An 18,714-nucleotide genomic window follows, 5' to 3' on the forward strand; every position below is an offset into this window, starting at 1 on the left:
GACCAGCGCCTCCCCCGCCCCTCCCCTCGGCCACCCCGGCCCTGGCCCCCAAGCGCCCGGACGCAGCCCCAGGCTTCCCCGACGCGGCCCCGGACCCTCATTCCTAGGCTTCCGCGACGTGGAACCAGACACTCGACCCCCGTGCTGCCCGGACACGGCCCGCGACCCTCACCCTAATGCTCCCGCGACGCGGCCCCAGACCCTCACCCCCGTGCGCCCTACGCGGCCCGGGACATTCGCCCCTCACGCTCCCGGGCCCCTGCCGCGAACCTCACCCGGCACAGCCGACCCTGCGGTTTTGGCTAGACGTGGCCGCGCGAGGGGCGGGGCGGGGCGCGGCGGTGCGACGCCTCGAGCCCCCGGAAACAGCCTGCGCGCGCGGCCTCCGTTCCGGAATAAAGAATGTCTTTCTCTGTTCGCCTACAGCCGCCGTAGGGCCGAGGCGGTGTTGGACTGACTCGCACAGGGCCGAGACAGACTTCAGAAAGGGACTTCGAGGTTCTGTGGCTCTTTTCCTCGCAGAAAAAACTTCCAGACTAGCAGGAGTAACTCCGACAGAAAGCCGGACAACTGCGCTTCCGGCGGAAGTGGCGTGGCCAGGGCTTCCCCGCGTTCCCGCCCCTCCCCAGGGGCTGCTGACGGGCGTGGCCGGCACCGAGCCCACCCCTGGTGGGCGTGGCACTCTCGCGTCACCGCCTGCCAGACCCAAGGCCCGCTAGGCACCTGGGCCACGCCCGAAGGCGGAAAATAGGAGGCAGGGTCCGGTTTCCAGCACGCTGACGTCTAGCGGGCGGGAAGCATAGGTGCGCCGCCGCTCTGGAATATGATTCGGCGATTTCTTAAAAAAATTAAACACACGACTGGGCGCTGTGGCACACGGCTGTGCCCCCAGCGACTCGAGAGGCTGAGGCAGGAGGATGGCAAATTCGAGGTCAGCCTGGGCACCCTGGTGAGATCCTGTATCAAAATAAAAAATGAAGGGCTCGGGGCCGGGAGAGTAGTCCGAGGTTCCGAGCTCAGTACCCGCCTCCCAATTGCACTTGATCGTGTGGCCCAGCATCCACGTTCCTGGACACGTATCTCAAAGAAGCTCGTTCCCGCGCAGAAACCTGCCCGTAACCGCTCCTGGCAGCATCGCTGGTAACAGCCGCGAGTCCGTGCGTGGGCGGCGACCCGCCCGCCGGTCCGCGGTGAGAAGCGCCGACCACCGGGAATCGCAAGGGCGTTCCGCGGAGGCGCTCTGGAGGCCGGTGCCCAGGGAGCGCCACGCACACGCTTCCCGTGGGCGTGACGAGTTGGATGGAAGACAAACCACTGGGTGCCAGGAGTTAGTAAGGACGGGGCCGGGAAAGGGCAGCAAGAGGGAGGTCTTCAGATGGAAATGTGTCTCCTGTGATGGTGTCACTGGATCTGCATGTGACAGAACGACACGGAACTATACGCTCGCTTAAGGCCAGTGTCAGCTTCCTGCTTGGTGCAATGTACCTCGAGAAGTAAGATGTGTGGGGAACTGGGGCAATTGGGGGGAGTAACGGGGACTGAACTCAGGGGCACTGGACCACGGAGTCACACCCCAGCCCTATTTTGTTTTATTTAGAGACAGGGTCTCGCTGAGTTGCTTAGCCCTCACTTGCTGAGGCTGGCTTTAAACTTGACATCCTCCTGCCTTAGCCTTGGGGCAATTCTTAATCAGCAAAGGAAATGTGACAGTCACTAAATTTAAATGCAAAGGAATGAACCGAATTATGCTAAATTGCGTGTCCACATGGGAAAAAAAATACATTTTGTGCCTGCTTGTAGTCCATGATTGCATCAGGAAGATCCCAGAGCTGTCCACCTCTTCATGTGACCCCTTTGTTCACTTGCAGTCATTCCAGCCCAACTAGGAAGTGGTGGGGCCAAGTGCTTAGGACCCTTTTTTTCTTTTTTAGTCATAGATGTACACAATACCTTTTTTATTTTTATGTGGTGCTGAGGATTGAACCCAGTGCCTCACATGTACTAGGTGAGAACTCTTACCACTGAGCCACAACCCCAGCCCCAAGACCTTTTTTTAATACAGCTGATTTAATTCTAAGTTCATATGATTTCTGAAATACTGTGTTCAACAGCACTGGTTCCTGAGAGGTGGTCCTGCCAGATCACCTGGATTCACCTATGCTGCTACTCACAGGACTGGGCTTCTGCCCTCCATGTGGGACTCTGTTCTCAGGGAAGCAAGACTAGCTTCTCTCTGCAGCCAGGATAGCCTCTGAGAGAAAAAAAAAAATTATTCAGGACAAAATCAGAGCCGAAGTAGAGAGGGCAGAGGGAGAATGAACAAGGACATGTCCAGGTTCCTCCATCAAGCCCCCTTGAGGTCAGATCTACCCTGGGCACTCTGAATTCAGCAAATTTTTCCTTTTGCTTTCTTTCTCCTGAGTCTAGTTTCCTACGGTGACCCAGTTTCTGGGTCTCTTCTCTGAGCCCAGCTACAGGCTATGTCCACCCTTTCCTGGGTTGCCAGACCAAAACAAGGGGTAGACTGTCATCAGAGTCCCCCCAGATGGCAGAAACCCATTTCAGGCCCACAGCTGCCTCTATGGTGTGGCCACAATCTTGAGTCAAAAACTAGCTCAGGGGGCTGGGGAAATAGCTCAGTTGGTAGAGTGCTTGCCTTGTAAGCACAAGACCCTGGGTTCGATCCCCAGCACCCAAAAAATAAATAAATAAAAAATTTTAAAAAAAACTAGCTCAAGGCTGGGAGCACCCTGATGGACTACCATCACTCACACCAACCTGCTGATCTCTGGTGATCAAGATTAAAAACTTTTATCAACTAGTCATTTTAGTTGACCTTGGTAGAAGGTTGGCCCAATTCCCTAGTCTTTTATGCTAATTTTCTTCTTCTTTATTTTTTTCTTTTTTGCAGTACTGGGGATTGAAATCAGGGACCCTTTACCACTGAGCCACATTCCCAGGCCTTTTAAAATTTTTTTGAGAATCTTGCCGAGCTACCCACACTGGCCTGGAACTTCTGATGCTTCTGTTTCAGCTTTCTGTGTTGCTGGGATTACAGTAACACAGCAGAACTGGCTAAGCCATTTTTCTCATTGCCATCTGGAGCCCTGACAAGCTGGCTCAAACTGGGGTGTACCTGGCCTCCAGAGCCCCTGAGGCCCTCTTCCCCTGACTTGGAGCTCAGACCCTTCAGGCCAGAGGGCTCTTGAGGTAGCATACTGGAGGGTGTATATCTGGGTAGGCGGTGCCCACCTAGCACTAGGTGGGGTCACTGAGAGTTTTAGGGCACCAGGAGCACAGGAGTGTAGCAGGCAGCTGAAGCCTAGCTCTGGGTCTGCTCCAAGACTGGGCGCAAGAGCCATATAGAAGTACTGGGCATCACAGCTGCTGTATGGCCACCCCCTGCAAGGCAAGCCTGTGTGGAAAGCTGCACATCCACCCGTGGGTCAGCAAGGATCCATGACAACTGAAGACTGCATGGCTCTTGGTGTGGTGGATAGACCTTTAAAGAGAAGTACAGAAAAACAAAAACACTGCATGAGTACTGCCCACCTGCCTCTGTCAACAGATCAGGTCATGTCCCAGAAGTGACCATGCTGGCCTGGGGCCCCTCAAGTTAGAACAGGATGCAAGGTTGTTCTGACTGTCACATGCTCACCACAAGTCTACTGGAGTCCCCTCAGCGTGAGGTGTCCAGTTCCTTGAAGGACTGAGTAAGCTCAGTGCTCCCAATGCTCTGGGGCCACCCCTCCCTCCTAGGTCCACTGAGACCACAGCAAAGGCACTGGTCCTACCTAACCCTGGGCATGAAGAGCTGCTGTCGGGTTGGGAGGCAACTTGGTGGTAGAGCACATGCCTCTGCACAACAGCCCTGGGTCTGAGTCACAGCAGCATCAAAAAAACAACGAAACTGTTTTGTATCCTCTATAAGGTCTGCATTTCCATTTTAATCCTTGGGAGTAGGGAAGGGAGAGAAGTGAAAGCTCTATCATCTCTCTACAGCACAGACCATGGCAACACTCTCTGCCCAGCTGAAGAGAAAGCACCTACCCTGGACAGAAGGCAGTGGCTCCTGGCGCTAGAGAGGTGAAAAGACCCCACGCTGCTTCCCCATGCTTAGCCCTCAGGCCCAACCCCAGGTCCTGTGTGACTCCAGAGATGAGCCACTCCTGTTACACCACCTGCAATTCCCCTCAGTGCTTGACAAGGATTCCGCTGAGTAATAAAGGTGTTTGCAAAGTCTCATCATGTTGGGAATTGGGTGGCGGACTTTCCTTCCTTGCTTGCTTAATATGTGTAGGTTTACTATTAATATTTTATGTGTTTTCCCTGAAAACAGGGGTCTTAACAGAACCAGGGTTAAAACATAAAAAACAGACTTCTAATGGTACAGTGATTTCAGATTTAGTCATTTGTAATGAAACTTTGAGTAACCAAGAATGTTATGAGAAAATACAAAAATAGACTCTAGCTGCCAATCCCCTGTTGACTACTCACAGATGACCTGAAGTATGTAGGCAAATAACTCCAACCCCATAAGGAATGATTAACAGGAACCGAAGAAATAAAGAAAATAGAGTTCCTACGGTTAAAACACCTTATGACAATGCTTATTTAATTAATGGAAAGCCATGACATCCTTACAGAGGGACGCCTCTTAAGCCCCTGGATTTAGACCCTCCTTTATCTCCCATGGGATATTTAGATGTAAAATCAGGATGTTATAATCTGGTTTGAAAGTATACATACAAGAGTGCAAGATATTCCATTTCTTAAAGATTAGGAATTACTAAATGCTGTAAATATTATTGGTCACCTATCCCCTGGAGGAAAAGTTCCTCAATGTTAAGTTCACACAGTGGAAGATGATGTCATATTACTGTTAGTTTAAACTGTCTAGCACTTATTAACCACAGCAATAGCCACACAACTGACATTTACTCAACCCTGCTGAACTTGCTTTAACCTTTATGGTTAGTTAAGCAATATTAATATGTCATATTGTTTAGTTATAGGTTATCACAAGTAAGCAACTACTAAAAATAATTAGAATACTTCCATGCCTGGTCTAGTAATGATTATACAAGATATTTTTGTTACTTTTCCTTGTGATCTTTTTCTGTTCTGGACAAACATATGTAACTGTCAACCTTTTAATGTATAAAAAGCTGGCTGGGAAAAATAAAATTTAGAACCTAGCATCCATTCCTTGAGTTTGTGTTGCTTAGTTAGTTCTCCACCTTGCTGACGCCTCCTCCATCACCGGTGACCACCACGACCCCTGCTAGGGCTGGACCCCGGCACCCTCCAAGTGGTTGTCAGTATGCTGGTGGAAACACCAGACGGCCAGAGGACAAGTAGTGAAGAGCTAGTAAACCTGCATGAAGCCTATCTCCATGAGACGGGGAGCATGTGGCAGCCCCACACAGAACCCCACACAGAGAGGAGAAACAAACACAGCTTGTTTATTAGAATCAAAAAAGAGAACTTTCTCCCACAAATACAGAGTGCTGCCTCTCAATTTGTTTCAAGAGCAAGACAACAGTTGAAAATTGTATTCCTGAGAAGAAGCAAAAAGTTACCAGTTTGCGAACAAACTTAACAGGTGATTTCGACAAAAGATAAAAAACTTTTTCCTTTTTTAAACGAAAACCAAAATTTCAAGTATTATTCCAGATGACCTGGCAAACCTAACAGAGGAGGAAAGAGATCAGGAAGCAGTGGCCCCACGCCCCACCCAGCTGCAGAGGGAACGCAGCAGGGCTGGCAGCCTTACCCTCACTCCACAAAAGGACCTGCCAGCCCTGCTCTGGGGACAACGGATGCAACTCACACACTTTAGTAAGGAGCTGAACCTGACATTCTTGTCCAGGGTTAGCTGTTGTGAAATCTGATGATTGTTTCAACAAACAGAAACATATGCTCATTCTTTGAGATATCATACTATCCCCGATTTTAGTAAATTTGCAAATTATATTATTTGTGCTACAGTTTGTGATATTTTAATCTTATTAGAAGATAAGCACCAAACCCATTAAAAATATATAAAAGGTGTGGTTTTCTCAACAGTGTCATATTCTGTACGTCCTGTAGGCTGTAAATTTACTCTCCCTTTCCTTAAACAGAATGCTTCTGATTAAACTTCTCTTTTTCCCATGAAACTTTTCCTGAAAAGAGATTTCCATTTAACTGCAGTTATGGAAAAGGTACAAAAAGAGCAAAACCGGACTACCCCACCTCCACGGGAGGGGCAGCTGTGCTCTGGCAGGAGGCCTCAGCCATTTGCTCCCACCACTCACCAGGAGGATGGCGGTGGCCAGAGGCTGCTTGGGGGTAAAATTCCATAAAAGAAAAAGCCACACAACAGAATCTGACCAGACCCAGCACTGCTTAGGGGAAACTGTAAAAATGCCCTTAAAATGTTGGGTATTCAGAATTCTTAACCGCAGTGTCCCTGCCTCCAGCACTCCAAACTGCCCGTGTGTCCCCTTGATGTTCAGTTCTTGAACCTTGTCTGCTCACAGATGTGATTGAATTTCCTGCAGAGAGAAAATGGTCACATCACACAAGATAACATCAGAGAAGTGTTCAAATAAACAGATTCTGAAACCACAAACTGGAGGAACTACATGAGGATTGTGTGTGCATGTGTTTGTAGACGCACAGCAGTATACTTTTAATAACATCAAAGAAATGAAACCCCAAAGTAGCCTGCTTTTTCCTTTTTCAAACTTAAAAATAGAGGTGAAAACTTCTTGGGGTAATCTTCTTAGAGAAAAGCATAAGAGCTGTGCCTCTTCAGAGAGAGCCTGCAGCCCTGCATATCACCTGACAGGATGGAGACAGGGGCCCAGGCAGGTGATGGTGGCACCCCACCTCTCCACAAACCATGGGCAAGAGCAGAGACATCCACAGAAGAAGAGAGGATGTGCCTGTGCTACCGAATCCCTACTTTCAGGAAAGGTTGGTTACTAGGGAAATCTCCTTTCTTATGAAAAAACGGTCTCTTCCATATGCTGTTTAAGTTCAAATAAAACACAAGGATTTTATCCCACAAAATTCCTAAGATGTCTTTGAGTCCACATCTCTCATACAGAGAACACTGGCTCAATGACTTCAATTTGAAAAACAAATGCCTGTTTGGGGATTACATACTGGGCAAAGGATTGACTGAGAGCGATCATCTCACTCCATTGTTTAAGGGGTGGCAGAGAGATTAGTCCTAAATTCTGAGCATGACCTTTAAAGACCACACTGAAGACACCACGGGAGGCAAGGGGGTGGGGTGACCAAGTGATAGTGATCACAAACACCCATGTACAGTATGGAAGACACCCAACTGCCACAGCATTATGTAAGTGGGCCTGTGGCTTCCGACAGATGGTCTCCATGACCACAGCCCCTGATTCAGACAGTGCTAAACCTCCCATGTCTGCTGTGCTCTGGAAGCTGTCAGAGGTGACTCCAGCCAAGAAGACAGAGGAAATGAACATCTGCATAGAGAAATTTCAAGATATGAGGGCTGGGGATATACTCAGTGGTGCTTCACAGGCACAAGGTCCTGGGTTCAATCCCCAGCACCACCTCCCATCAGAAAAAAATCAGGAAATGAGATATCAAAATAGAGGTAGAATCTCTCCATAAAGATGCTATTTTACAAGCTGTGTGACTTTACGGAAGCATGACAACTCTTATTATACACATACGTACACACACATTTTTTTGGTGGTGATGAGGATGGAACCCATGGCCTTACACATATTAAGCATGCACTCTGGGGATTTTTTCAAGGTCACACAGGCAATAATAGAATCTTTATTTATATACCTGAAGGTCACTGAGCTACAATCCAGCCCCATAAATTAGTGTGTATGTGTATGCATATTTACATACGTACACATCCACACACCCACAACTGTTGTTTGTATAAGGAGATCAAACCCAGGGGCGCCTTACTACTAAAAAACACAAACAACACTTTCTATTTTTCATTTTGAGATGGTCTCACTAAGCTGCTCAGGCTAGACTTGAACTTGCCATCCCCCTGCCTCAGTCTCCCACTTAGATGGGATTACAGAAAGGTGACACTCTACCCCACCAAAATTTGTATATTTTTTAGCAGACAGGGAACCAACTGCAGCCCACCTCCCCAAGCCTGGTACCACCATCTCACTCACATCGCATGGTGGGCTTTCACCTGAGTGCGGCAGTTACGGCCCCAGTAACAATCAGGACGGGATGCTACAGCCACTAGAAAAGAAGACAGTGCACAACCATTAAGGCAACATCCCCACTCAGCTGCTGCATTTAAGTCGGGACCCAAGGAAGCCACCACAGAGCACAAAAGGCCCTGTCGCTCTTCATCATCAGTATATGGCTGGGCCAGGATTTCAGGAAAGGAAACAAACTTGGAAGGAAAGACACATCAGGAAATGAAGTGCTCTAACAGTCTACCCAGGTCTTCACACACCTGTCCTTCAGCAACACACACTGCCTGGACTGGGGAGGCAAACATGGCCTCCCGCAACCTGGGTGACTCTCTTCCCCCTGGCTGCTGTGGACTTCTGTCAAGAACACAGCACTGAGGCCCAAACCAAGCATCTGTTAAGAAGGACAGAGAAGCCAATCCTGAATTGGATTGGACAGAATTGGGGTTTGTGGAGTTCTTTACCTGGCAGCTCAGAAGCAGGAATGTTCTGCCGATACTGATAGGTCAGCTCCCGGAAGCTGCGCAGGCCACAGCAATAACATAGTACAGTGTTCCCAGTGATTCTGTAATCTGCAGAGGTCAGTCAGTTATCAGGCAAAGGCATTTTCCAGACAACAGAACAGATGCAGCACTTCAAACTACTGGGAGGCTAACAACATTGATTCAAACAATGAGACAGAGAAACTGAAAAGGAACATCAGAACCAATCTAGCTTACAATTTAGTTTTCTCTCTCTTTTTTTCAAAGTTGGGGATCAAACCTAGAGTCTCATGCATGCTAGGCAAGTGCTCTACCACTGAGCTTCCTCTCCAGCCCCCAATTTATTTTTTTCTAGAAAAATAATCCCACGTATATTAAAAAATCCAGCCTGGCTTGGTGCACACCTGTAATCCCAGCTGCTTGGGAGGCCGAGGCAAGAAGATCCCAAGTTGAAGGCCAACCTGGGCAACTTAGAGAGATCCTGTCTCAATATTAAAATTCAAAAATGGCTGGGGGTGTAGCTTAGTGATAGAGTGTTTGCCTAGCACGCAAGAATCTCTGGGTTCAAGTACCATGCAATAAAAAAATCCAGGAAAGTACTAAGAAGAAAACTGGAATTTTTTTTTTTTTTTTTGAGCTATTCTTTTTTCTTTTCTTTTTTGTAACACTGGGAATTGAACCTAGGGGTGCTCAACCTGTATGTTATAAAAACCAACAGGTATATAAGAAGAGAATTTGTAAATCTACATCAAAACTGAAACATATATGACAAATGTGAAATACTAATAATATAGTGGCAACATATTTAAAACACAAATGGCAATGTTATGTACTTACTTAGCAAAGATATCATACAAATCCATATCAAAACAAACCCCTAAATAACCTGGTATAAATACAGACCAAGATCACAGACAAGTAAATGTCATATACATGCAAAAAGATTGGTAGTTATTGTCGATAATAACCAAATATGGGCAAATAAAACAATACCATGTTGCTGTGGCCTCACTGGTGTTCATGAGACTTACAGATGCATGCAGAGTCCACAGGCAGGGAGACCCTCCCTTCATGCTCTGAGGCACTGGTGGGGGCCTACGCAGCCTTGGGAAGGACAGTGTACTCATGTGACAAGAGTCTCAACCCTATGCATCGCTGCCCTGAGTCCTGCTTATTTACTCTAAGGTGACAACTTCCCAGACCTACAGTGCGTGCTCAACAAACGTAGAGTTGTTTAAAGTAGTGAAAAACTGGAAATAATTTGAATATCCTTTACTAATGAATCAACTAAACAGACTATGGTGTTAGAGTACTACAGGATAATAAAACTCAAGATAGGGATGGGCCTTCAGCTCAGCAGTGGAGCGCCTGCTTGGCATACACGAGGCCCAGGCTAGACCCTCAGTACCACACGCACACAAGCAAACCAGGGTACAGACCTTGCTTGGCAGAAAGGAGTGCCTGATACATTGCTGAGAGAAACCAGACACAAACAGCATGCACGGGAGGTGTCATCTGGAGAGCTATCCACAAACAGGTATTTAGAAGGGCCTAGGAAAGTGGTCACAAAAATACCATCTCTGCGTATTTTTATTTATTTTTTGTGGTGCTGGGGATCAAAGCCAGGGCCTGGTGCATGCTAGACAAGGGCTCTACCACTGAGCCACATCCCCAGCCCCTCAATGGGATTTTAAGCAAACTTTATAAATCTTTCTCTCATAATAATTTGTCTCAGGAAAAAAAATTGCTTGTTAATATTTCTGAAGCCTCCCTGGGTGACAAAAGTCATACCCTACAAGGTGCATGTGCTCCCCTGGGAGGGGGAATAGCCTCCACTGAGGGACCCACACACCAAGGGACAAACAAGGGTCTGGGAACAACCATTCTAGAACTTGGTGTCAGTGAGTGGTAGTCTCCCAAGCGATGCTCCTCTCCTCCCATACAGGGAGAGATGGTTCTGGAATATGCCCTGCAGGTGTAAGCACCGTGTTTATCAAATCCAGAAGTATCAAGACCTTTCGCTCTCTCTGTGCTAGGGTGGTGGGGGTCAAAGTCACACATGTAGGAAAGCAGACAAGTAGTACTACCCAGGGTGACCTGCCAGGTGCTCTCTGTTGTGCAGGAGGATGAGGCACCCTAGAAATCATCTCCATTGTACAGAGGGCAACGTGGAACAAGGCAAGTGACACAAAACTCACCAGACAGTAAAAACACTCCTCGCTGGAGAGCCACAAGACTCTCTGTCAACATGTTTTTCCATGTCAGACCCCTGGTTGCCAGATAATTCTGCAATGGGAAAAAAAGGCAATAAGAAGAAATACTAACCTAGAGGCAGAAATACTAAATGACAAGAAAGGAAACACTTCCTGAAGAGCCCCGAGGTGGCTGAACCATGGCACAGCCCGGGCCATGGCTGCTCCCACTCCCACAGTGCTCACAGGTTGCTGCTGAGAGCCTCTCTGGGCTTCAAAGAAGGCTAGCCTTTGAACCCCAGGTGGGAGAGGCACCAGAGTCTCTCAAAACCCTGCAAAGGCATTCATAGCACAGGTACAGCTGAAAAACATTGTCATCGTCCTGTGACAAGAGAATCTGAGGACCTGGCATCTGCTCTCTGCCAACATGCAGCTGCAGGCCCTGTACATGGAAGCCTACAGAAAAGCACCCTCGTAGACCCAAATCAGGTGCAGCTGAGAGGGGCAGGCCTGTCGGTATCCATGGCAAACAAGAAGCCCTGCTCTGGCTGTGCTGTCCACAGTGCTGGACACAGCAGGAGGGAGGCCAGGTCCCAGCAGGAGGGCACAGGTGCACATTAAGCATGTGAAATGGAAGGAACACATTCAGATAGGAGAGCCAGCACTTCCCAGAAATCCTCTCTGAACTGCGGGAATCGATTCCTATGGATTCGTGACAGGATGGAATAAAGGAAACGCCTATGTTTGAAATACGTAGAGAAACACATATACCAAAGGGATACAGAGAGCTAAGCAGATCACTAGTCATAACATTTACAAGAATTCCTGAAAGCAACTACAAAGGCACGGGGGAGTCCTCTGGCTAGCCCTGAACCAGGCAGGCATGACAGCACCTTCAGGATGTCTGACTCGTAGATGTTGCTGTTCAGCACTCCATCCAGACACTTGTCCCCCAGGTTGAGCTCTGCCAGGGGAAGGGAAGCAGAGTTATCTGTTTTATAAAGACAACATTGCATCAAAGAATTGTTTACCTGACAGAATAACCAAATTTCTTTTCATTATAGATTACAGAAAGACTAAAAATCCCATAATAAAATGCAATTTTAAATAAAGAACAAGAAAAATAATTTCCATTGCCCTCCCTCCTTAAAATGATAAGATCTGAATCAGTGAACACCTGGCCTGGCATCATAAAATCTGGACCACTGAGGAAGACTCTCAGGAGAGGTGATTCTATATGCATACACACACCCTCCTGCATTAGAAATTGTATCTCCCTAACCGTCCACATGGCTTGGCTGTGAGTCAACATGAATTCCACACTTCCCACATGGCCAACCTCTGCAGCTCAGCAGGAGAAGGCAGGTGAGTACTTGGAAAGTGACAGGGCCTATCCCTGCCCCTGCACACAGCAGACCACAAACAACACCATCACCTGCTCTAAGGTCACCAAGCAAACACACACAGGGCTGAAGAGGCCATCCTACCACAGAAAGGGGCAAGGCAGCCAAAGCAACCGGTGCGGGTACAGCCCCAGTACAGGTGGCAGAAGGGCTGCAGGCAGACTGAACCTGTGGACAGAGGACAGGCAGTCAGTCAGGCTCCAAATGCTGCAACTGGTCTCAGGCACAAGAACACTTAGCACCAAATTCAGGGGCTCAATGCTTTGAAAACCACATAGAAAGGGTTTCCAAGGAAGTGGGCACAGGGGTGACATTCTAGTCAAAGCCCAGCATCAGAGCTGACTAAATTGCAATGACTAAGCCCTGAGAAAAAAGCCAGACCCATGACCCATGGCCCCGCCAACCAAGAGCCTGCAGGTACTCCCTCCCCCAGCTCTGCGCACGTCCTGCCCTTGTGAAAACAGCACTGATATCTGATAGACAGCTCTCTTCTGCCTGACAGGAGTGCTGTGTCACTGTGGCCTTTGTCAACGTTGTTTTAATGTTTAATATTCTTTAGAACAATTCTCTAACCAGACATTGTGGCCACACCTGTAATCCCAGTGACTCAGGAGGCTGAGGTAAGAAGATCACAAACCCAAGGGCAGCCTCAATAATGTAGCCAGACCTTGTTTCAAACTTTAAGGAACCCATTAGTTCAATTCTCAATGCCCAAAACAAACAAAACAAAACAAAAAAAAAATCACAATTCCCTGGAATGTGGTATTAGGTAAACCCTAGCTAAAATTACCCAGGGTTGAATACTGACATCTTTTTAAGTTTGTAATCAGTTCATAAATGTCTCTATGAATAAAGGCATTATATATGAAATAAGAGAAAAAGTAAAGATCACTTTACTTTTGGAAAAAGTGGAAAAGCTGGTTTTCTTTTTTTTTGTGGGGGGGAGTTACTGGGAACTGAATCCAGGGGCACTTAACCACTGGGCCACATCCCCAGCATTTTTTTTGTATTTTATTTAGAGACAGGTCTCACTGAGTTGCTTAGGGCCTTGCCAAGTTGCTGAGGTTGGCTTTCAACTCTCAATCCTCTTGCCTCAGCCTCCCAAGTCATTGGGACTGCAGGCGTGGTCACTGTCTGGCAGAGCTGGCATTTTGACAGTTTATAGAGCTATTCCCTGGGCTGCAGCTTGCTGGCCACCTTGTGTGTCTCAGGCACAAAGTGAGCATTCTCCATGGCTTCTCACACACCATGCAGTGGGCAGTGACTGTCCAGAAGATACCCTGGTGCCCTGCTGTCGTACCTGGAACCCACAGCCCACCGCCCTCCCAGGCGCCTCCAGCCTGAAAACTCAGGGGCAAGAGCAGCGCCTTTCAAGGGCCACTTCGGATGCCATCCTGGCACTGTGCCCATGGCATCCAGGATAGTGGCTTGCACCCAGCAGAGACTCACTGATGCTCACTTGGGTCCATGCTTCTCTTCATTCAACAGCAACAGCTTAACACATGCAGAGCTTGCATGATTGGGAAGTATTTTAAAAGAAGGCTATGCACATGGACAGACATTTCAATCAGGAGTACATTCAAATGACCATCAAATAAAAGACATGCTTTGATTTAATGGCAAGAACTGTAAACTAAAAACATCCTATTTCATCTGTTAGATCTGTAAGTGACACCTCATACGGTGACTGGTGCTGATGGGGGATGGCTGCAGATCTAGAACCCAAGAGGATGACCCTCATGTGGAAACCTGGTCTCCACAGGGCAGTGTTAGAACAGTTCAACATGGTCACATGGGGTCAACTGAACATGATAAGCATGTGATCCCAGCAGCTTGAGAGGCTATGACAGGAGGGTCCCAAGCTTAAGGTCAGCCTCAGCAGTTTAGTGAGACTGTGCCTTCAAATAAAACATAAAAGGGGCTGGGGATGCAGCTCAGTGGTAGACCGTTTGCCTAGCATGTGCAAGCTCCTGGGTTCAATCTCCAGTATTGGAAAAAATAAAAAAAGATCCCAGCAGTTCCAGAGGCTGAGGCAGGAGGATCACAATTCAAAGTCAGCCTAAGCATAAGCAAGGCACTAAGTAACTCAGTGAGACTCTATCTCTAAATAAAATACAAAATAGGACTAGGGATGTGGCTTAGTGATCAAGTGTCTGAGTTCAATTCCCAATACCCACCCTCCAAAAAAAGGGGAGGACATTACATCTTGCTTCACATCCACACAAGGTCAGCACATTTGAAACATGAGCTCAGGGCACCTCAGGCAGCCCGGCCTACTCACACTGCTGAGGGGCCACTCTTGGGTCCTGCTCCCGCTCTGCTCTCCGGTCAGGCATGGGCTGGAAGCAGCAGGTGCAGATGGCGTGGCTTCCTTGTAGAGGGCACACATAATCCTGGGTTGCTGAAGCACAAGCATGTTGGGACACAGGCATAAAGACAGCAGATTAGAGGTTTGCATCTGGAAAGGCAGTTAGCACACAGGAGAGACACAGGCTTGAGAGAGGACACAGAGAATGCAGACTGGTCCCTCAGGAGTCAGATGATATCCTGTCTCGTAAACTAAGGGATTTTAAGTAGATTGAAAAATAACCAAAAATGGGGTCTGGCTTAGTGGTAGAGCACCTGCCTAGCATGCATGAGGTCCTGCTTCTATCCCTAGCACCAAAAAGAAAAAAGAAAAATAAATAAATATAAATTAAAAAAAAAAAAAAAACTGTCTTTTGGTTCAGGGGTTGAAGCAGGATTTCAAAGATTAGTCAGAGATTTTCTACTATTTCCTACAAAGGAAGAGCAGGCATATTATAAAACAACAAAACAGGCTACATATTTAATTTCTGCTGAGGCAAGAGAACAGCTATATCCTTCTAATAACAAAAGGCAGATGGTGGGCAAGACCAACTGATCTGGCATTAGGAGCTCTATGGCCACATGGTATGTTCTCTGGACACTTACCACCCACGTGGGGGAGAACATGGGGAGGTCACCATGCCAACCATCACGACTCAATTCATTCTAAGGGTCACTGGGCACCTACAGCACTCAGGCTCTCTCCATGCATGATACATATTCTACTTGTGTGATCCTAATTAGTAATTTGACAGCCCAAGGGTAGATGTTGGTGGGTCCTGTTATGAAAGAAGGAATGTGCAGAGTGGGAAAGTTACTGGGTGCTGAGTACCCTTGCCAATGGCAGAGAACAGTCTTACATGTCCTGTCCATGGGTCCTAGAAGTCACCTGGAGAAGTGTGGCCATGTTGCAGCAGGGTGGTCAATGACATGACTCTGAGGCACGGGTTGGGGCTGGTGGCCTCATGACATGTTCAAGCTGAGCCCTGGCTGAGAGGGTAGGGCCTTCAGGCCATCTTTACATCAGACAGGGACCATGGAATGGATGGAGGCAAGAGTGCTCCCTTTCTTTTTCTCGTGTTGGGATTTGATCCCAGGGCCTTACACAAACTAATTATGTGCTCTATGACTGAGCTAGACCCCCAGCCCCTCCCTTGCTTTTTTGGATAGCATCTGGGGACCCACCTATTGGAAATGGGCAACTGACAGAAGAGAGCTTGGGGTGGCTCTGGAGATGTGTGCCTGTTTCTGAGGATTCAGCACCCACTACTAGGGAGAAGTCTCTCATTTGAGGGACATATGTGGGATCTCCTTTTGGTTTTTGAAAACCCACTGAAACACCTGCCCCGAAGCAGAGGGCTGGGGACAGATTAAGTGTTAACACCAGGACTGGTACTTCCCAGGCAAGTCCAGCAGGGAAGACCCACACGTGAACAGTTATTTATATGATTCTCATTGAGATAGATTATGAAAACTAAGAGGATCTGAGAGGCAGTGGCCATGGAGGCCAAGGATTGGAGGACAGAAGCCCCCCCAAGAGGAAACAGTGTAGGAGGCCAGAACAACAGGGGTCACAACAAGACACGGGGCTAGATGCCGCTGTCTCACCTGCTGTGAAGCTGGCGGATGCTGATGGTGCATCCCCACTAAGGGCCTGCTGGGCCCCCGGCTCACTGTCGGGTGCTGGGCAGGGAAGGGGCTGCACCGCTTGCCTTCTGTACTCGGGGCACTGTCTGCACACGATGTATGGCTGACTGCAGGAAGAGCACGTGGCAGAGCTGGAGCCACAGAGGAGCAGGCCCCCAGGCACTGGGGCAGCTCTGCATCTGAGACAAGGACAGACCTCCGGGCAGCACCTTACCATGCTGATCGGCAGCTGGCTCCCTTTGCGGGCCTCGGTTCTTTACCCCTCAGCTCCCGCCCTGCTCAGCTTCACCCCCACCTCAGTGTGAAGGACAGGCTTGGCCCCTCTTTTCTGCCCAACCCCAGGTGCTGCAGAGGGCACTGCCTAGAACCACCCCAACAGGATTTGGGGGTGAACACCCACCCACCACATGGGCCACCACCCTGTGCCACTCCTCACCCCCAGGCTTCAGCACACCAGCCCCTGGGGCCATTCTCAGCTGGGGGGGGCCCTGGGCTCAGGTACTGCTGCCTTGCCCAGAGCCCTCAGGTCTCCCATGTTAAAGCCAGACTCGGGTGCCACATGGAAAGACACCCTCCTCCAGGGGCTTTCCAACTGGACAATGGGGGCCCCACACCACTCATCACGGCCTGTGCTGCCATGCATGCTTGTCTTTACGGCACCTCAGAAACTACTAGACAAAAACGCAGACTGTAAAAAGAATTCACAGAAAAAGTATGAGACTCATCTCAGAGAATGCCTTTCTGAGCCTGAAACCAGGGACAGGAACCAACAAGGGTGAGGAATGGATAAGATGAACAGATAAAAATACCAGAGTGAAAAGATGCTCATTCATAAGGAAAATGCAAATGAAAAGCATATTACCGTTTTCTCATATAGGCTGGTAAAGAATATCCTTCATGTGTACCTCACAGAGTGGCATTAAAGTGACCTTTCTGATGGGCACTGGATCACACACATATCAAAAGTCCAGAAAGGTAAAATTCCTGGCCATATGCATCTCGGGTCATCTTAGTGAAGCTGCTGACCATGTGCAGAAAGACAAGCAGGATGGCCCTGCAGCATTGCTTCCCAAGGCAGACTGGAAGGTTTCAGAATCCTGAGTGCAATTCGATCCCATCTTCACAAAATACTTATTAGTATGTTATGTTCTATTTTGTAGAGATGTACATGTGTGAATACACAAATACCAGATGGATATAATAAAAGCTGACACTCAGACTGAGGGTGTAGGCTGGTGGTGGTCAGCTTGCCTAGCATGTACAAGGTCCTGGGCTCAATACCCAGTATCACAGGAAGAAAAAAAGAAGGAAAGGGAAATAAAATGTTAACACTAAAGTGATTCTTGGTCTTCTTCCTTTTGTGTAATCATCACCACTAAATTTTGCAAAAAGAAATAAAGATAATAAAAGTTCTGGGTTTTGTTTATTGTCTTTTTAAATATCATGGCCTTGGCCCAAAATGAAGACTCTGGACTTCAGAGTTGGCGAGGCCTCCTAGGGCTATGTCCTCTTAGCAGGGGACAGTACCTTTTCTGTGACACTACCTGATGATCAATACTGCCATTTATGGTGGAAGACAACACAGTCACTAGATAAACTACAGGGAAAAGTGTGCTTACATGGAGAAAAAGTAACAATCATAACACTATTACGACCAGTGAGTCAGGACCCATGTAAGGCACCTGGGGAGTGACTAGTTCCACTGGAAGAGAGTACAGAGCTGTCTCTACTACCTGAGGTACACACCTACTCTCTGCCACTTGACCCAGTTCCAGTGTCAGACCACAAGGCACCGACTGCCCACCCCACTGCAAACTCTTTACTGGAGAACTGACTGCACCTCTGGCTCCAAGACCCTGCTCCCAGGTGGAAACAGGGCTTACCTGACGTCTGAGGACTCGCTGTCAACATCTGACAGCTCCAACAGGTCCTCTGAACTACCCTCTTCATCAGAAAAAGACCTCTTGACTTTGGGCTGCAGCATGTCCTGGGTGATTTTGTTCCTGGCGTCCATACTTCGCACGTCTTCTTCACTGCGACTCTTGTCTAGATTCAAATAACAGCAGCGCTCGCTGGCAGCGAGACAGGCCCAGGGAGATAGAGACTGCTCTCCTCAGAGCTGAACTCCCACCTGAGGAAGGGAGAGCCTGGGTGGTGGCCCACTTGCCTGGGTGCTGGATGAGGTACGCTTCCACAAGGTTGTTGAGGATGTGGTTCTTACAGATCCGCTCCACTGGACAGCGGCAGGTAGGGCACAGGGAGGAACGCTCCATCCAGCCGGAGTAGCAAGCCGCGCAGAACGTGTGCATGCAGGGCTGCAAGCTGGAAGAACAGGAGGAAGGAACCCCTCTCCAGACAGACCTCCAAAGACCGGTCACTGGGACCCCTGGAGCAAGATCTGCAGTTGGCCTTCCCAGGCAGAAGAGCAAGCTGATCA

The 18,714-nt window shown here is 48.4% G+C and overlaps 2 protein-coding genes across 8 annotated transcripts in view; both read right to left on the reverse strand.

The window, feature by feature from the left end:
- Positions 1-409, reverse strand: part of GOLGA3 (golgin A3) — a 42,123-nt gene extending 41,714 nt beyond the window's left edge. The window contains exon 1 of one of the 3 annotated variants that reach the window (XM_079149409.1): positions 276-409. The gene's annotated coding sequence lies outside the window, so the exon portion shown is untranslated. Of the gene's footprint in view, positions 1-207 lie in introns of all 3 variants that reach the window. The other 2 variants (XM_079149410.1, XM_079149411.1) reach the window with 2 other exon arrangements.
- Positions 410-5,444: 5,035 nt separating this feature from the next.
- Positions 5,445-18,714, reverse strand: part of CHFR (checkpoint with forkhead and ring finger domains) — a 28,545-nt gene continuing 15,275 nt past the window's right edge. For 2 of the 5 annotated variants that reach the window (XM_079149418.1, XM_079149416.1), the window contains 10 exons: positions 18,445-18,599; positions 18,161-18,323; positions 16,239-16,384; positions 14,566-14,685; positions 12,369-12,452; positions 11,775-11,845; positions 10,888-10,975; positions 8,672-8,779; positions 8,178-8,250; positions 5,445-6,539 (listed from right to left, as the gene is read on the reverse strand). In XM_079149418.1, the coding sequence (XP_079005544.1) occupies positions 6,497-6,539; positions 8,178-8,250; positions 8,672-8,779; positions 10,888-10,975; positions 11,775-11,845; positions 12,369-12,452; positions 14,566-14,685; positions 16,239-16,384; positions 18,161-18,323; positions 18,445-18,599 (1,051 nt within the window). In that variant the 3' untranslated portion in view covers positions 5,445-6,496. Of the gene's footprint in view, positions 6,540-8,177; positions 8,251-8,671; positions 8,780-10,887; positions 10,976-11,774; positions 11,846-12,368; positions 12,453-14,565; positions 14,686-16,238; positions 16,457-18,160; positions 18,324-18,444; positions 18,600-18,714 lie in introns of those variants that run through there. The other 3 variants (XM_079149417.1, XM_079149415.1, XM_079149419.1) reach the window with 2 other exon arrangements.

This window comes from Sciurus vulgaris, assembly GCF_902686455.1.
Source record: "Sciurus vulgaris genome assembly, chromosome: 8".
NCBI classification, from domain to species: Eukaryota; Metazoa; Chordata; class Mammalia; order Rodentia; family Sciuridae; genus Sciurus; species Sciurus vulgaris.